This window comes from Meleagris gallopavo, chromosome 2 (assembly GCF_905368555.1).
Source record: "Meleagris gallopavo chromosome 2, MGAL_WU_HG_1.1, whole genome shotgun sequence".
In the NCBI taxonomy this organism is placed as follows: Eukaryota; Metazoa; Chordata; class Aves; order Galliformes; family Phasianidae; genus Meleagris; species Meleagris gallopavo.
In genome coordinates this window covers 31,360,125-31,379,179 of record NC_139405.1, presented here as the reverse complement: position 1 = coordinate 31,379,179, position 19,055 = coordinate 31,360,125, and the positions used below count along the sequence as shown (strand labels likewise).

The 19,055-nt window shown below is 41.6% G+C and overlaps 1 protein-coding gene across 1 annotated transcript; it reads left to right on the top strand.

The window, feature by feature from the left end:
- Positions 1-27: 27 nt before the first annotated feature.
- Positions 28-3,960, top strand: NANP (N-acetylneuraminic acid phosphatase). Its single transcript, XM_085219551.1, has 2 exons — positions 28-256; positions 345-3,960. The coding sequence occupies exons 1-2, from the start codon at positions 167-169 to the stop codon at positions 1,038-1,040; spliced, it is 786 nt and encodes a 261-aa protein (XP_085075677.1). The 5' UTR covers positions 28-166; the 3' UTR covers positions 1,041-3,960.
- The last annotated feature ends 15,095 nt before the right edge of the window (positions 3,961-19,055 follow it).

Genomic DNA, 19,055 nt, shown 5'->3' with positions numbered 1-19,055 from the left:
CCCCTGGGGCTGCTCTACGCGACTCCCTTCGCCCCGCCCAGCGCCGGGGCGGGCACAGGGTTCGGTGGCTTCCGCCGCTCCGTGCCACGCACGGCTTTGCGCGCTGCGGCGGCGGGCGGAGCGCTCCCGGCTGCGGCCCTCGGGCGCGGGGCGGAGAGGCGTCGCCATGGGGGTGCACGGCGTCAAGGCGGTCTTCTTCGACCTAGACAACACTCTGGTGGATACGGCGGCGGCCGGGCGCCGCGCCATCGAGGAGGTATGCGGGGGCGGCCGCGAGCGGGCGGGGCAGGGCAAGGCAAAGCAGGGCGGCGGTGTCCGGACGGACTTTGCTCTGTGCGTTGCAGGTGGTGAACGCCCTCCGCTCCAAGCACCACTGCGGGGAGGGAGACGCCCGCGGGATCTGCGACAAGGTGCAGGCGAAGCTCCTCAAGGAGTGCCACGACCCCGCCAAGACGTGCATCACCGAGCTGCGGATCTCGCACTGGGAGGAGGCGATCCAGGAGACCATCGGCGGCGAGGCCAACCGCAGCCTGGCCGCGGAGTGCTACTTCTTGTGGAAGGCCACCCGGCTGCGGCACCTGACGCTGGCCGAGGACACGCGGGGCATGCTGACCGAGCTGCGCAAGGCCGTCCGCCTGCTGCTCCTCACCAACGGCGACCGGCAGACGCAGCGCGAGAAGATCGAGGCGTGCGCCTGCCAGCCCTACTTCGACGCCATCGTGGTGGGAGGCGAGCAGAAGGAGGAGAAGCCCGCGCCGTCCATCTTTCACTACTGCTGCGACCTCCTGGGCGTGCAGCCGGCGGAGTGCGTCATGGTGGGGGACTCTCTCGACACAGACATCCAGGGAGGGCTGAACGCCGGCCTGAGAGCGACCGTCTGGTTAAACAAGTCGATGGCGGCCCCGGCCAATGCCTCCCCGGTGCCTCATTACGTCATTTCGTCCGTTCTCGATCTGCCGGCGGTGCTGCAGAAGATAGAGCACAAAGTGAACGCCAAGTTAGGGACTGACCGTGCGGCGGGCGGGACCGAGGCACGCTGAGGGCTGCGGCGCGGCAGGGAGCTGTTGGCCGTGCTCCTGATAAAAATCTGACCCTAGGGTTTTCAACTCGTGTACGTTTTGTTTTTCTTCAGCAGCGGGTAGGCAAGAAGGAGCGAGGTTGTCAGTGGAAGCGGGGTAAAAACAGAGTATTGGATTCATATAAAAGATGCAAGTGCAGTTAGCTTAAAATAATTGCCTGTATCTGAAAATTACTTTGACAGACTGGCTAAAACGTGTTTGTCTCTGATGGAAGTCCCTTGTTTCTATGCTGGAAAAGAAAATCAGAATGTTTTGATCGTTCAGTGGCGGTTATTTGCCTTGCTGACCTGTAAGTTCAGCAGAAGTTCAGTTCAAACCTTGTCTGCAGCACATAAAAAACATGAAAGCAAGAAGGTGTTGTGCAATTTGCAGACTCACAGTCCATCTTCAGCTTATCTCAGAAACTGATGTGAATTTTGCTATTCCTGAGATCAGAATTTATTGATAGAACTTATTATGTAGCAAACCAGTAGGAAGTGATTTTCTCTGATCCCTTTTCAAGTTTTAGCAATTTTTTCAGTCTTTGCAGTGACTTTTATGGAATCTGTACCTGTTGCCAAAAGTACTTCAGTGTACATACAGATTAGCATTTGCACGGGGGACCATTTATCAGAGGAACTCAATGGATAAGTTTTTACTTTGTATCATCTTGGTGCTGCAAATAAGCAGTGTGCTTGTAAATCATATGATGATTTTTGTTGGAACATAACTGATATTACAGGGATATTTTCAATGATCATCTTACTGTACCGTAACTTCTTTGGCAGCTCATATTATTGTTCTGTCTGATTTTATAGGGAATTTTGATCAGACTCATTGGAGAAACTGTTTTTGGTCTTGCTCAGGTATATGACCACTCAGATTTAGCTGCAGGATCAGTGCTTTTTTTTAACTGTTTGATTAGCACTGCCATACAATCCCTCCTTACTCCCATTTCCACTTGCATCTCATGTGGTTTACTCTGGAGAAGGTGTTAGTTAGTTGTTTGTAAATGGCTTTCGTGACACTTTTCCATGAAAATGGAAAACTTGGAAAATGGTGTCATACATGTACAATTACAGTGCTGTGCACAATTTCTTAATGTGTATGTGCATTTGGTGGAACACTCGAAACTAGATGTTACGGAGATGACCCCCTGAAACACAAAGATTTCTCTTTCCCAGATTATTATCTTAATTTAAATTTGCTGTACTTCATATACTTAATACAAAAGAAGTAAGAATTTTGGGTGAATGTACATAAGAAATGTATAGAAGAAATGTATCTTTGTTTACATGAATTTAAATTGATACAATTAAGAAAGGTTCACATAGTGTCATGGATTCTGTTTAGAGGAGGGTGTTAATCTGCATTAAATTACTTGGCAATGAGTATAATTTCCCTGAAACTAAGTTTCTCCAACACTGAAATAGATTGACATGTTAATTCAAGCTTGAATCTCTTTCATCAAATTAATTCTTAAAAATGATGGAACCATCCACGTTCTTAATGTCATCTAGCCAAGACCTTTGAGATGCTAGGATGACTGAGTACAGATGCAGGCTCTGCTTGTACCTATAAGGAAACAGGCATAAGCCACAAGTGAATTGCCATGTGTAATATGAGCCAGTGGGACTGACTGGACATACCTTTGTTACTGGAGTAAGAAGCCTAAATTAAGATTTTATTTTGCCTTTGAGAGAGTATGAAAACAGTCACTGTTGTATGAGCTTATGAGCAAAAAATTGCTAATGACATTCCTTAAAATGAATGACTGAGAGAAAAATAGTGAAGGTCATTGAGCCCACCAGGAATATTATTTAAAAGTAGAAACGTATCCAAAAGGTTAGATGGATCCCTGGAAAGATAACTTAGCTGAAGTAATGTTTTAACTATACTGAAGGAAAACAACTTTGTTTACAACAGTATCCCAGAGTAGATGCAATTTAACTGCACTGCTTGCATGGCATCAGGCTGACAGAACTTGTATCAGAATGATGTTTCTCACCCAGCTGTGATGTAAAATAATAAATAGTAGTAATTCACAGTTCTGTCTGTGGGCTTGAAGGATATTTATTTACCAGATTACCATTTTTTAATGTAAGTTGAAGCTTGTATTCTCTTGCTTTTGCATCATTCTGAAATAGGATACTGAGCCTGCTCGTTGTTTAAAAGGTCTCTTGTTTTATAAGAGTCTGTTCCTTGTTTTGCACTTGGTTTTAGCCAGTTATTTTCTTATATTTATGATCTATGAAAGAAAAATGCTGTAACTGAACACTCAGGGGATAGTGTGATCTGTAGAGGTCACACTTAAATATACTTTTCCATTGTGAGTACTGTACCAGGCTGGATTTGACTACCAGCTTCCAGTTAGGGCAATGCTATTATGATGCTGCTATAAAACAAGAAGAAAAGAGACAAGATATTTTTCCATTGGGCATCTTCTTAGAAGCAGTTACCCAAAAAAACTGGATTAGGTATCTGGAATATCTACATACTCAAGATGGTTTTCCTTGATGGAGCTGTTACAGAAAACCAAGTGAAAAATAGTTCTATTAATGAAAATGGAAAAACAAATGTAATGGTGGAATCATTTTCAAATCAAAAGTGAAAACAGATGAATAAAATAGTCAGTATTCAGTTCCAGTTAAATTCTGGCTTTGCTTAGTGATATGCTCTATTAGGTAAGTTGTCTAATTTAAATTATACTACCAAAACACACTAAATAAAAAAAGAGAAAAAAATTATTTATTTTTAATCACATTTTCTCAGATAAATATCTCCTGAGGTTAATCTTCAGTAACGCTGACTTTAGATTAAATGAACTGTAACAACATTATAATGCCAGCTGTATTCAAGACAACCCATGTACTAGTCTAATAAAAGTATTTTGTTTATAAAACCTTGTTTTGCACTCTGTCACTTTTTAATAGAATTGGCTTCAAAATCTGTGACCCCTGATATGTTGAATATGTGTAGTTCTCATAATTTCAAAGGCTGAAGCAATAGTTCTGTATTTTTAAAACTTCTTGGCCTGACTGTGTAGACCACACTGAATTCCTAACTGTGGTTAGGAATTGTCAAAAAAGCATTTGGCCCTACAAAGTACCACAGGCCCTGCACATCACTGCATCTCCATTCTTGTTGGGGGTGGCTTTGTATGTGTAAGGTGTAAAGGTGCATAGTAATGCATCAGAAATAGGGATTCTTTATGTGCTTGAAGAACTTCAGCACAAAATTAGAGTTCAAAGTGACTCAACAAATTTAATCTCCTTTTATGACAAGATTACCCACCTTGTTTACCAAGGTATAATCTCTTTGGATTTCAGGAAAGTGTTTGCAACTACTTTTCACAAGCCTGATGGCAGCTGGGCAGAGGGGCAGCACTGAACTCTGCTCTTTGCAGTTGTGACAGGGCCCGAGGGAACGGCTTGGAGCTGTGTCAGGGAAGGGGCAGCTGGGGACAGGTTTTGCACCAGAGGGTGGTCGGCACTGGATCGGGCTGCCCAGGGCAGTGGGCACAGCCCTGAGCTGCTGGAGTTGAAGGAATGTTTGGACAACGCTCTCAGACTAGGGCTTGGATTTTGGATAGTGTTGTCTGGAGCCAGGTGGTGGACTGAGATCTTTGCAGGTCTCTTCATACTCAGGATATTCTATGACTTCCTGAAACAAAGACAATGGATAGCTTCCTGTGCATTAGATACCCTGAACCTGTTCCATTTGTCTTTTCCTGTGAAGCTCTTGTTGTGTGGAAATACCAATAACATGGTTTTGAACTAGGCAAGTAGTTCGATCTGTCATAGACATTTCCCTTATTAGAAAATGAACTAAAAATAAATAAAAATAAATAATAAAAATACTATATGCTTAATTTTTTTTTTAAAAATAATGCATTTTATGAATAGTTTTTCGTGTTTTATTTTCTCCCAGTTTCATTCTTCCCCCATCCATTGATAGAACAGCTTACTCATCAGAAGAGCATCAGTGGTAGACAAGACAGACCTTGGAAGCACTGTAACTGCTTTAAAACAACTAACACTAAAAATCTAAGGAAGAAAATCTATTATCTGAGCAGAATAAATATTGTCAGATTTCCCAGGAGTTACAGCATGAGTTTGGATAACCAAATTGTAGGAGCCTAAATACAACATGCTTCCTCTGCTACCAGATAACGTCTTAAGATTTATACACATGCTTGTGTTCTATATTCTGCATTAAGACAAGCGATTTATGGCATGGTTTCCTATCACCCAGTATAGATATATACAATGTGGGATTACCATCAGAACCTCTTCCAGTCAGTTCAGATAGGGACTTCAAGAGCACAGGTCAGCTGATCTACATAGAACAGCTACTCTGCTATTACTTATATCCTCCAAATATCTTACTCTTCTCTGTAGATTATAATCATATCTGGATGATGGACTCAAATAGACTTATCAAATGTAACTGTATGAATATGAAATTTTGATTTAAGTCAGAGCTGAAATGGAATAACTGTCTTCAAAAGTGACCATCTCGGTACCATGCACACATTCAAAGCTCTTTGAGGTCTCATGTAGTTCTGCAGTTGCAAAGAGATTGTTCTGGGCAGCAGTATGTGTGGCAATATACCATTCTCCCATATCTTAAGAATTTGCCAGATACAGAGCAGCCATCACTTTAACCGCTTCTTATCTAAGCTATTTAAACACAATCTGTCCCTAGTCCTACACGACTATTTGTGCAGGTAAAACCACGGTTGACAGCGAGGTTGGCAGAGGGCAAAGTACCAAAGGCTGATTTTGATGAGAATTGTGAGGGCATGGTAAACAAAGTGCTTAACTGTATATGCAGTGGATGGGTGAACAAGATCAGTCTTCTTTTGAAAAGTAAGACTGAAGGCAAGAGGGGAGGAGTGCAGCTGTTGTTCCCAACATATTCAATTCATTTGTAAAACAGCTGAGAAGGCCTGTCCATAAATTGTGCCAGAAGTCAGGAAAAACAACATTTCTAACCTGGGTGCAAATGCAATTAGGTTCATCAACTGTTAACATTAACTTTACTCTTCAACAGCACCTAGACTTCAATGCAGCTGGACCTAGCACATCACAAAACTGCGAATGTAAAGTAACTGATACTCCTTACCTCAAAGGAATTGGTGGAGTATGCCATAGACTACTCTAATTGTAGATCCATAGGTAGTGAGTGTACTCTTAATTCTTTTAGCTATCATTAAAAAAAGATAAATACAAGTCCTTCAGTTTTGTTTTTAGCCTTATAGTCTATGGGCACCAGTCCCTCCTCCCATGGCTATGTGTGTTAAGTCAGCACATTTTGCATCTATCCATTTGCCCTCCAGCTAACTATCCAATTTTAGTTGTTCTCAGCATTACAATACAGGACAGAACCAAGTAGTGCTGGCTGCTTACATACATAGTGATCTCTTTTTTCAGCCTGGCCCTAAATTAGGAGTATTTTTGCTTCTAAGCTATCTTAAAGACTCTTTAAACAGAAGTCTGTACAAATAAAACTCATCACCTGGAAATCATGCGAACACGAATAGAAATGCAATGTATCTCTAATGTATGTAGTGTATACTGTTCTTTTGTGCGCAGCTTTTACCATTTCTATCAGCCTTGCAGTGGGATTGTCTCCATTATAACTCACTTTCTAGATCATGCTGTGCACGTACAGGAGGTGTAACAATGCAGAGATTATGTCAGCTGTGTCTAAAGCAAAAACTGCAACTTTGCACCTATGTTGCAAGGGACCTAAACACAGAGTATCACATTGCCTGCTTCATATAGCATATAAAAAGCAGATAGAATAAAAAGCTATCTGATTTAAAAAAAAAAAACAAAAAACAAAAAACAGTTGTGTGACAGCCTTCTGCTGAGCAGTCCTCAAACACCAGAAAAGATGCATTTTAAAAATGTTAAGTGAAATTATAGTGCTAAACATGAAGAATTAGTCTTTTAGAAATGCAAGCCACATTTCTCAAGTCAACTCCTAATGAAAGGCTGGATTATAACTCTGCTTTTACCATATATTAGTATTGCCATTTGCATCCATAGAACTCCCTGAATTCAAATAAAGTTTGTGCACATTTCTATAAGGTCATATACAAGTGACTTTTACCTCCCACTTCTCCCTTTGCTATTTGATCCAATTCATCAATTTGTTTAGTTGTATTTGCTTCTCTTTCTGAATCACGGCAGTAACAAGCATTTGGAACAAAGTTTGCAGAGAACTTCAATAATAAATAGAGGAAAGAGCCAGCTGTTGTACCAAGATCATGTGAGTACATACATTTCTTACTGGCTTCTCGGCAGCTGTGTGCTGCAAGCATGTTTGGGATTTGTTTGTTTAAATAACCTTTCTTCCAGTAAAATTTCTATTCATATCAAACAAACAAAGCAAATTTGTCAGTTTGTTAAAAGAAAGCATAAAAGACACGTTTAAAGCAAAACAAAGTTTTCTGTTAGTCAGCTACAGATATCAAAGTTTGTAATGCAAGTTTAAAATACCAAATTTGAGTTGCTTTCCTCAAAGTTTCCAAATCAGTGTTGAAGAACAGCTGACTAAAGAACTGAACATTCTGTGGAAAGCAAGACACTGACAATCATTTTCCTGTGTCTGTTCGTTCAGATTATCACTGGCTCAAAGCATTGGGCTTTTCTACTATAACTGTATTCAAGAACAGCTTTATCACACTTAGAAAATCCAACTTCTCTATATTTTGGAAATAAGGTATTACTAGGCAATGCAGAAGGAACTGTGCATGTAGTTTGAACTACATTTGAGTACACATTTTATTTAATGCACTTAATGCATTCATACACTTTTTTTTTTTTTACATTCTTTCTTGTGTTCAGTTTTTCAGTGTATTCCAGGAGTAAACATTCCCGGAAATGCTTATTTTGCCACACCAGCTGTATTATAAAAATACAATACAACAAGAGGCTCAAGGTGTAGTGGTGTATATGAATATTTATGACTGCAGTCACTTAAGAAGTATAGTTCAGGTGAAGGATTTAGGGAACAACTTTGTACTTCCCAATGACTCTAGAAAGTTACTTGGTATAGTTATGGTTCAGTTACCCCAAGTGTTCAATAACCTTTCCAGAAATAAAGATGAAAAAACATTCAATTTATTCTACTTTCCTTGGCTAAACCCACCTATAGCAATTAGACAGATCAGTGCAATGGTAAAGGCATTACAACAAAGGATGTGACAGCAGAAGAACCAGCACAATAGGAAGGTGCTATAAGAGAAGAAGATTGCTCACCCATATCAGAAGATTCTAGGTTCACAGAGGAAAAGCCTCACCAAGGAGGGACCTCCAGGATGAGATCCTTCCCCAGTGGCAGTCACCCCTTAAATGAGGTCTAGGAGAGGTGCAGCCAGGCTCCACTCCTTCCATTCACACAGCTGAATTGCCTTCACCTGTGCTCCCAGGGCTGACCGGGTCCTTCCCCCAGGTGCTCAATCAGTGGCTCAGGCCATGATTCAACAGTTCCCATATGCCACCCTAGCAATTTTTCATGTACTTGTACTGTTACTGTGTGTCCTCAACAGCATAACATACAGGCAAGTATAGGAAGACCATTTTCCCCAGATAGTGACCAGTATAAAGGAAATGTCCAACTGGTTGCAAAATCATTACTAACAAAAATGTATCAACTATTTAAATATATGCTTTGTTGTTTCTTTTGTTATGCAAGTGCTACGAGTCTCACTAAAGTTTTCTATTTTTTCAATGAATTACATCATCACGTATCCTCAAAGTTACTGTGCTATTTCCATCAGAGGAGCAATAGGTCAGGTCTGCCTATTTGAGGTTGTCAGTCTCAACTGTTTTCATTTGTTACACCGGTTGTGTTTTCTTTGCTGTTTATGATGTGGCGTGTTTTAGTGGCACGTAAAATCTCATTGGGGCTCTGATTTGTCATGAAGTCGGCAGTGGTGGACTGACAGCCTTTGTTTGCTGAACTGTTGATGCCTTCTATTGTCCTTTGTTTCAGACATCTAAACAAGAAGGGTCCTGAATGTTCCAAGTGCTTTTTTTCCCCTTTCAGTAAGGAAATGCAAAAACAACACAAACAGCTTGTTTATTTTCCTTTCTGTAAATGTAATTCAAATATATGTTTTGCTTCCATCCCTGTGAGCTGAATATTTTAAGGAAACCTAGTATCTTGATAGCTAAAATACTTTGAGAGATCTATTATCTTTTTCCTTTTACTCTGAACACTTTCCATGTGTGTGTTAAAACAGATGCTGCTGCATTCTGAGATTCACCTTAATATTGTATTAATATTTTTGTTCTACATTTCTATGCTGTATCTTGAAATGAAAAGCCCCTACCTTAGAGATCTATTTACTTTTATGTAAATCTACAGAATTAACAATTTGGTTTTTTGTTTGTCTGTTTTGTTCCCATACTGTGCCCCTGTTCAGTGCTATCCTAGCCAACGACCTCCTCCCTTCTTTTGCCATACACAGTAACTGCTCAGATATCAGCACATTTATGCTGATATAGAACAGCTTAAGGTTCAATCACTAAGGGACAGTGCTCTATTCAGGTTTGTAGGCACTTGCTTCATATGGGAGCTTCTTGGAGAAGAAGGCTTTTTTCCTCTATTACTGAGTGCCTTTAAGGAGTGCTCCTTATAATCTCCCCTTTGCAAATGAACAAAGCAAATATAATTTAGGATAATTTTCTAGGCGCCTATCTTAGGTGCAAAGAAAGAGAAAATTAAAGCTGAATAGCATTTATTAATTACAAGGACTTAGTGTCTGGAGTAGCACTGAAAATGAAGTTCTATCATTTGAACCTGTAATAGCACACTCTATTTCTTATGCTCGCAGTTGCTCTCCTGAGTTTCTTAAAACCCTTTCAATGTATTCATGCAGTGGAAATTTTACAAGACATCAATATCAAGAATAGTGCAAGAAGTAGCCAGCTGAAGACTTCATTTCCAGTGTTTCCTCAGCAGATGGCATTAGAGGTTTGGTAGGTACAGCTACAGCCTCTTTTTCTTTTTTTTTCTTTTTTTTTTTTTTCCCCGTTTTCTGTATTTTTTCCCCAATCACTATTTTAAATGTAAGACATACCTGGCAGCCATAAATAAGTTGGAGCATTCTTCTTTTCACTGTGCACTACACTTGTGACATCATAAATGGCGAGGAGACCCTATTTCAGTAGGCAGCATATAAATACATGGCAAAGCAGCCCTGCTTAGGAGTTTTGGTCTGTGCAGATCGGTACCATCTCTGTTTTAAGCACAGGTATCTGAGGCATATTTTGCAAGAAGCACAGCAGCCTGTTGAACAGGAAAGTGCCTAAAATCAGCAACAGGTTTGTTGGCATTATGATGCCTGAAAGTTCACCCCACTAAGGTGTGGGTGCATTGTGCTTGAACTGAGTTAGATTTACATCGTGTAGCTATTGGATTTAGTTTCAAAAGAGGAATTTAATTCCTGCAGCTAATGCTGCAGTGGTTTCTGTATGATTTCAGGTTCTCCTGCCGAGCTCCTCTTTCTACAGGGTTTCCTTGAGCTGTTTCCTTCTACCACTTTGCATTTTTTTGTCTGCTGAATTCTTCACCACTATTTCAGGCAGTTCCTACCTTGGCACCCGAAAACAAGGGCAGGTTTTCATGGACAAACCTCGTGGCACTGTGTGTGCCATCTCCCCTTGGCTAGTGACGGCGAGTTTGGCGCTCCGCAATGGCTTTCGGTCCCCTCAAGAGGAGCCCACATACCCACGCAGAGCATTCTGTTGCCTTTGTCTGTGCGCTCAGCAGGTGGCAGCTGAGGATCGGCTACGAGCAGGAGCAGCCGGCAGGCTGCCGCAGCCCCGTGCCACTGCAGGAGCCGGCGGGGGCATCTCTGCCACGATACTAAATTGACCCTGAAGGCAAAGCAAACTTGGCAGCCCCTGCAGTGTGATTCGGCATTTCTGAATTGTATAGAGCTTGCTCAGTGCATCCTCTGCAGTAACACCTGGCCCTCTTTGGCTGTACTTTGGCCTCTTTGGCTGAGGAGGCTCAGGGGAGACCTTATTGCTCTCTATAACTACCTGAAGGGAGGTTGTAGTGAGCTGGGGTCGGCCTCTTCTCTCATGTAACTAGTGATAGAACACTAGATAGGACAGGAAATGGCTTTAAGCTGCGCCAGGGGAGATTTAGGCTGGACATTAGGAAATACTACTTCTCTGAAAGAGTGGTCAAGCACTGGAATGGGCTGCCCAGGGAGGTGGTGGAGTCACCGACCCTGGAGGTGTTCAAGGAACAGCTGAATTTTGTGTTGAGGGACATGGCTTAGTGAGTGCTATTGGTGATACATGGATGGTTGGACTGGATGATCTTGCAGGTCTTTTCCAACCTTGGTGATTCTGTGATTCTGTATCGTGGATAGGCAGGACAGCTTCTTTGTCCTGATAAAGTTTATACGATGACAAATACAGTACATCCAGAGAGATAAAGGGTGGCATTGTGCAGCACAAGTGCTGCCTTCTCCAGCTTAATAAAGAGAGAATGAGCCTCAGAACACCAGGGTGACTGGCTGGTGGTCACACAGCAGGCTTGGGATGGAGACGGGACTCATAGCCACCAGTTCTATCTGGCCCTTGACAGGGGCTTTGGTCATTGAATCCAAGACAAAGCCTCCTCTGAAGCTTCCCTAGGCCAAGGTCAACAGCGTGGTGTGAGGCTCTGCCCATTACGACGAGAACAAACTGTGCAGCAGTTGAATGGCTCAAAACATTCACTGGCACTCAACAACTCTTCTCACCTGGGAGCACAGCTGTGCAGCAGCAGTATTGCTACAAGGAGGCACTTCTGGCATTTGGAGAGAAGCATTTATACATTCTTGTGAATGCCCCTGGCACACCTGGGAGCATTTTCAATAGGGATAATGCTAGAGGAGGTCCTCCTATTATGTTAAATAATGCAATCAAACATTTGCATGGAGAAAAATGCCCTAAAACAATCTCCAATACCTTTCTGTGATGCTTAGAAGGTGGGATGCTGCCTTGCCTAAGCCACTGTCTGCTTGACACGCGCACACATCACACAGGGGGAATGCAATGAGTTTGAAGTACCTCTGTGCCTTACTCAGGTCAGAGTAACACAAAATACCAATATTTTGGTCCAGTTTTTTTTTACTGCAATAGTTGACGAAAACGGCCTACACAGCTTTCATCACTAAGACTATAAAAGGTTGTTCCACAAGGCTGATGGAGCCGTGTGCTTCATACCATATTTCCTACCCTCCTTTTCCTTTTCCTGCCCACCCAACTCTCTCTTGTTTCATCCACTTCAAAGGACGTGTTTGCTAAGCTCCCCTGGGCAGGCATTCTTACTACAAGTTGTCACGGTATCTAGCATAACATCAGCCCAGGAGGCTGGCCAGTGCATCATGCCCAAAGCAAGCGCAACCAATAAAAATTTTGTTTTAATGAACAATATTTCTTCATTTAGCTGACCTCCTAAAAGCTTCAGTGCCTTTCCATGCACCAAAGACAGCAAATTTTGAAAGTAAAAAGGCCAAGATCTAACATTCCTGCAGATCCCCACAAGTCATATGTGAGAAATAACTGATATTTATTCAGCTCTTGCTTGCTGCTCTTTGCTTCAGACTGTCTATGCTGTTACTGGGGTGACCAAAGAGCCCCACTGTAAATGAGGCATGTGTGGCTTAGGGATGCAATGAAGGAGTTTGGCCTGTTGCTTGTGAAGCTGCGCCTGCCACATGTCCTTAACAAACATTTTACCTCACTGCTGCAAAGCAACGCGAGGGTGATGTCCTCTCTCACAGATCAAAGTTGCTGGGAATTCCCTTTGAGCAAAAGCAGCAGCTGCTACCTCCAAGAAGCTGAGGTATCATGTTTACCTGGAATTTCCCAAGACAAAACCCATAGCTCCTGGCAGGTATTTGTCAGCACACAGCAGTATGGCATGCAGAAAACTACCTTGGGAGGTTGAGTAGTGAGCGATAAACCTGAACAATATGGGGAAATGGAGACATCTCAGTCATGGACGGCAGGCACCTCTGCAGATGAGCACAAGGCTGGCGAGAGTTACAGCAACGTCAGGAAACAGGTATACATAAATAACTCATGGGCTGTTTCGGCACACCCTACATGCTAACCGCAGAATTAATTCCCACAGGATGTTGTGACTGCCAAAGCATAAATGGCCTCAGAAAGATTAAATAAGTTTGTGAAGGATGCGTCCAAAAGCGTACGCTGAAAATAAAGGGTTGGGCACAGCCTATGCTTCAGAAAGTCTCTACATCACCAATGGGCAGCTAAAAGTGTTTACCAGGAAAAGGACTGCTCCAGAAAGTGCCTCACTTCTCTTCCTTCTTGCCCAGCATCTACTCCTGCCTCCCCTGCACTGCCATCCTGCAGGCACCACAAGGCTGACATGCTTCCAACCTGGCTCCAAATGGATTTTCTCATACATATTCTTCTCCTCAAAATCTCCATGAAATATCCCCATAATTAAGAAAAAGTTTATGTAATTTGCATAAAATACATAGCTCTCACTTAGGGAAGATTATGCTAGGTGTCTTGAACCTCACAGATAAATAGCTCAGAAAATGCAGAAGAACTTGCAGATGTTTCAGATACAGTCACTGTGACTTCTGCCATATACTGACTACCTCATCTTCCAGGCACAAGTGACACTTGAAGGAAAACGTTTTCAAACACACTTCCGGGCTCTGCCCAGTTAGCCAGAATATCAGATCCCCATGATAATTATTTCAAATATCCCACGATCCCATGTGGCACCAAGAAAATACCCAAGGTATGTCACAGTGAAGGAAATGTCTCACCTCCGCCGCACTACAACACTGTCGTTCATAGCCCTGACTGAGGAAGGGGGACAGCCCTCCACTCCTGCGTGAGGACTCTTCCTTCTACCGGCACGCGTTAACCAAGTCATGTCCTTTCAGGTGGTGTCTATTATATTTATATACAAGGTACTGCTTATGACCAGAGCCAGGATTAAGAAACTTTTAAAATATTGCTTTAAAATAATATATTTCTGTAAATGGATACTAAAAAATTACCCTTTTAAATGTCACACTGTTGGATTTAAGAGCTTTTTATGTGAAATTTGCTCTGGGAAAAAGTTCTCACTAAAATGAGTTTTGATCTGAAAACTTCTCTTGCAACACAAGAGGAAATGTGGAAATTGAGCCCCTGTCAGCCTACAAACATTTCAACATATCTAAGTGCCACTGGTTTGCTCAGGTTTAAATTTGAACTTGTACCTAGGTACCTCACTCAAGCAGAGCCTCAGGGACTTGTGTGTGTGATGAGTGTGTGCACATGCAACTGCAGCTGCCCCCAACCCTGTGAGTTATAGGTATATATATAGATATAGTTACGACCATTAATATATTTTTTAAACCTTCATGTGGGCAGTTCTGCCACTCCCATTCTCCTCTAGTGCCTCCATTTTCCCGTTTTGACTTTCCAACAGGCTGGTCAGCTTTCCTGAACTGTATATTTCTTAGGGCTGAACCTAAGTATCAGAACTTATCTGTATTGGTAAAAAGTCAGATACTAACAAAATCAGCACTTGTGAATGAGATCTGCCATTGTAAGGCACCATAGAGCGAGAGATCCCTCCTCTTAAGGGACACCACAAAGTGCACTGCAACATGATGTGTGCAGCATAAAATGCAAATAGATAATACCATTTTGATGAAGAATCAGAATAACTATTATTTCTAGCCATGAAGCATGGGCAGGTGTAAACTACAAGCTGGACACTTTCCAAAAATATTTACAATCTTGCATCTCTCTTTCATTATTTAGTCACCATAACTTTCTTGAAACCCTTTTCCCCAGCCCTTTGTCAGAGCACACCAGCTCACTTGCGTGCTAGTTGAAACACAATGATTCAGCAGTAATGGCTTGAAAAGCTTTCTGCGTCCATGTAAATCAGTTTCTTGCCACTGTGAGCCTAAACAAACTGTGGCCTCTTTCCAGGAAAAAGGAAAATAACTCCTTATTGAAATCTAAGACGCTGTTGTAAGTTTATCTTAATGAGGTAGTTACAGCCTTCAGCACTCATTTTTTAATTATTTGGAGGAATCCTCTAGGACATAGTGAAATGGAATGGTAGGATATTAATCTGGGCTAGAAAAATCCAATTATCAGAAACAAGCAGGCAGCTTTTCTAAACAACATCCATTACATTCTGCAAGATCCAAGTTTTAATTAAAACAAACAAAGCTTTGGTGTTCTGGATACAAAGGAGACCTCCGAGCTTCCCAGTCCAGTTCAGGCTCAGCTGCCAATTCCATCTTTCTCTGGCTTTATCTATATTCAAAGCCATACCAATTTAACTTCCAAGCAGTTTTTAATCACATTTGATGAAATAGATGCTAACCGCTGCAGAAATGCCCTTAATTTGATTTAAATAAGGTTTATATCAGCCTGGTTAATTGAGTTTATTGCCACCTTCTACTAGTAAATATAACTTTTAAAGCTGAATAGAAGAGATTATAGGACCAAGTTTGAATTATACAGCAAACCAACATAATTTTGAAGGCAACTGTTACCTATGTTAGGGAAACCTTGTTTTGAGAGAGGAGCAGGGCAGCTGCTGTTACCAAGAGACCCAAAAACAGCAGCTGAGGCTGGGGGTGCGGTGATGCACTGGCTCAGTTCCTGGTGCCGTGTGCTGTGTGGGGCAGGAGTTCTGCACTGATGTTATCTGGTACTCAGGATGGCATGTCAGTGGGTAGCAAACAAATGAGCTTCTCTGTATCAATAGAACTGCATGAAATAAGTTGTGAAACTTGAGTGCCGTGGTAGCATAGCTGCAAGGACAGTTGTTTTCAAAAGATGATAGGAATTTTGTGTTATATATCAGGACAAAAAAAATGAAGATACGTGCACCTTTAGTTACTTTCAGCCCCAAGAAGATGTGGTCCCTACTCAAAGGAGCAGGAGCTCTAAACAGACAGATTACATAAGGCAAAATTCTGTGATTTATAAAAGAATAGTTTTTGACTCACATACTGATCCAGCTGGTGACAGGACACCTTATTCTGATGGATTTCTTCTGCTGCTAAAACTGCTACATAAATTCCTTTCTCGGATCTTGAGATCTTAAAATAAATGGCTTGTTCTCCCACAACATGCTGATAATGTGTTATCCAACTCAGCTAAACAGATCCAGCCACAAACAGAGAGACCTTTTTAATAAAGATGTCTATTTAAAAATAACTATAATGCTGCACATCGCGCAAATCTAATCTGTTTTTGTGTTCTTTTTTTAAAGAGGATTATAATCTGATATTATTAACAAACTCTTTGTCTCGCCTGTTCTAGCCCAGTTAATCATAAATGTTGTTGCCTGCATTTCGAATTCCCCCTGTATTAGCAATTCAGCACACTCCTTTAGATAACCCATTATCATTGCAGCTGAAACACTGCTTGTTAAGGATACAGCAAATACCACTGCAATAGGCTGAAGTGGCAGATTATTATAACAGAAAAAGCTACACTAATGAATGGCAGAGGGGTTTCATTTGTGAATTTAGCATTTTCAGACAATTCCTGTTCACACATCTTCCTATGACCATCACCCAACAACAAGAGGAAAGTAGCCAAGACCTATGTCCCATGATCGAGCACAGTAACAGGACCCCTAGTACCTCCACAATGACAAAAAGTTGCATTTAAATGTAAATGTCATGAGTGAGAAAAGAACTGCTGTCAGCTGGAATAGCCCCGCTGAAGACAAGGAAGCTCTGCAGCTACATGTCAACATCATGTCCAGCCTCCATGACTGGGATTTCTCTTCAAGTTCATAGCATCCTCAGCTGGAGAAAATAAATCTTTCCCTTCCCTTCCCTTCCCTTCCCTTCCCTTCCCTTCCCTTCCCTTCCTTCCCTTCCCTTCCCTTCCCTTCCCTTCCCTTCCCTTCCCTTCCCTTCCCTTCCCTTCCCTTCCCTTCCCTTCCCTTCCCTTCCCTTCCCTTCCCTTCCCTTCCCTTCCCTTCCCTTCCCGCAAAATACCTTTTTTTTTTTTACCATTCGCTGTGCATTTTCACCAGCAATCAGCAACAGCCTGCATGCTGCACTTGTAAAAATCAGTGGAAGTGGAAGTGATTCACAGCTGCTGTCACCACTGATGAAATGCACTATCGCCAACTCAACGTTCAGCAAGCATCAATGAATGCCAGTGGGTACCATTTTTTCACTCACGGAAGAATTCAATGACACACCTTTACTTTATCTGCACTTCCATGTCAGATGCCATTCATTCAGACTGCCCCTCTGCTACCATCTGTCACAAGGCAACAAAATGCAATCTTGTTTTTTAATGTAATGTAATTACAACAAAATGTAATGGAGTGTTGGTGGGAAGGCTCAACTCTGCCACCATACCACCAACATCCACCTCTGATGTCATGGGCCAATGTCATAACATAGGAGGCATTACTTTCAGAGCAGCCCTTGTAGTTTTCATTATGTAAGTATCTGGTTTGATTTTGGATTTTAAAGTTCTTTACCAAAATAAAAAGCATTCCAGTATTTCCTGCATGTTTGCACTGTGCATATAATGATCAAATGAATTTTTTAAGCATCTTCATGTCATTATTCTTTCAGGAAAAAAATGCTGAACTGATCTCTAAAATACATATGGCTTTATGTATTAATAGTTTTTCACCTTGTTTACATCTCCTTTCCAAAATCAAAGTAAGCCTGTCATCTTTCGTTTCACTTTAGATGAAAAGCTCCTAATTTCCCTTACTGTTTTTATGATTCTTTTTCTATGTTCTATGTTAGATCCTATGTTCTAACTCACGTTCTCAATATTGAGCTTCATTTTCCTACTTCTGCTTCTTGATATTTTCTACTTCTATTTCTATTTTTCTAGTTCTGTTTTTGAAATGTTCTTAAAAAAAGGTCTCTGAAATATCTACTTACATAAAAGTGGTGGTAATGCATTGATGATTGTGCTCTGGTGTGATTTACCTAGCTTGCAGACATTAGCATTTGCACAGAGCTCACTTTGAAGTGGCTGAGTCTCACGGGAAAAGTGACATAACTAAATTACATTGGGGCATAATGCCATGTTGCCACCCTTACCATCAGATATAATAGCACAAAAATGTATAATAGAAATTCTAGAAGTGTTGCATCATTTTTAGATCTGAGAGATTTGTTTTTAACATCTCGTTTTTAAAAAATGTGATCTCAAGCCCTATAGTTTGGAGAAGATCTGAGAATGCTGACTGCACCTGGGAAGCGTTTTTAGAAAACTTGTTTTCCAAAGAAAACTCTGAGGCTGAATTTGAGTCGATTATCTCTGGTGCTCAACCAATGTATTTTATTCACTGCGAACATAACTGCCTTCTTATTTTCTTGCCCAGATAATAATAATTATGAAATCAGTTGTTCACACATTTCTAGTCTTTTTTCTCCAGTCTAGTAAACACTTAATTTAAGAAAAAATACATTAAGACATCAAGAATCAAGTCGGTGAGCAGTACCCAGGCTATGGACTGCAAACGATCCAGGAGGCCATGGAAAGTGGTTCTCAACGAGTGCTTTTAGATAAAGGTGTACAAGCAAAGAGGTTCCTCTCTTTCACTCCCACAATATTTTTGTGGAATGACAGTGGCCATTAATCCAAAAAAGCCTTGGCAATCTCTGAGTCCCCTAAAGCACCTATTTTTCCAAAAGGAGATTTCATCTCAATGTCCTCACCAGGGTGTTCTTGCTCCTCTCAGGCTCAGCTGGCTTTCCCAGCAATAGGAAAGATGAATAAAGATGGTGAAAGGTTTAGATTGAGTGGTTTCCTGGGTAAAGAGCAGTCTGCATGAGGACATTTTCATCCCAGGAAGAGAGTGCTCTTGTTGATGCTGCTGTTGTTAGTGCTACTGCTTCTATTTCAGAATGCTTCAGTCTGCTGTAGAAAGAAGAGCCTACAGGAACAAGCTTACTCAAGGGGAGAGCTGAGTCTTTCCCCACTTCCT

What these genes read in the sequence shown, in the direction of transcription:
- NANP (XM_085219551.1), top strand. Translation starts at nt 167, where the DNA reads ATGGGGGTGCACGGCGTCAAGGCGGTCTTCTTCGACCTAGACAACACT. An exon ending in GGCGCCGCGCCATCGAGGAG is followed by an intron (nt 257 to 344) that starts GTATGCGGGGGC and finishes TGTGCGTTGCAG; the next exon opens with GTGGTGAACGCCCTCCGCTC.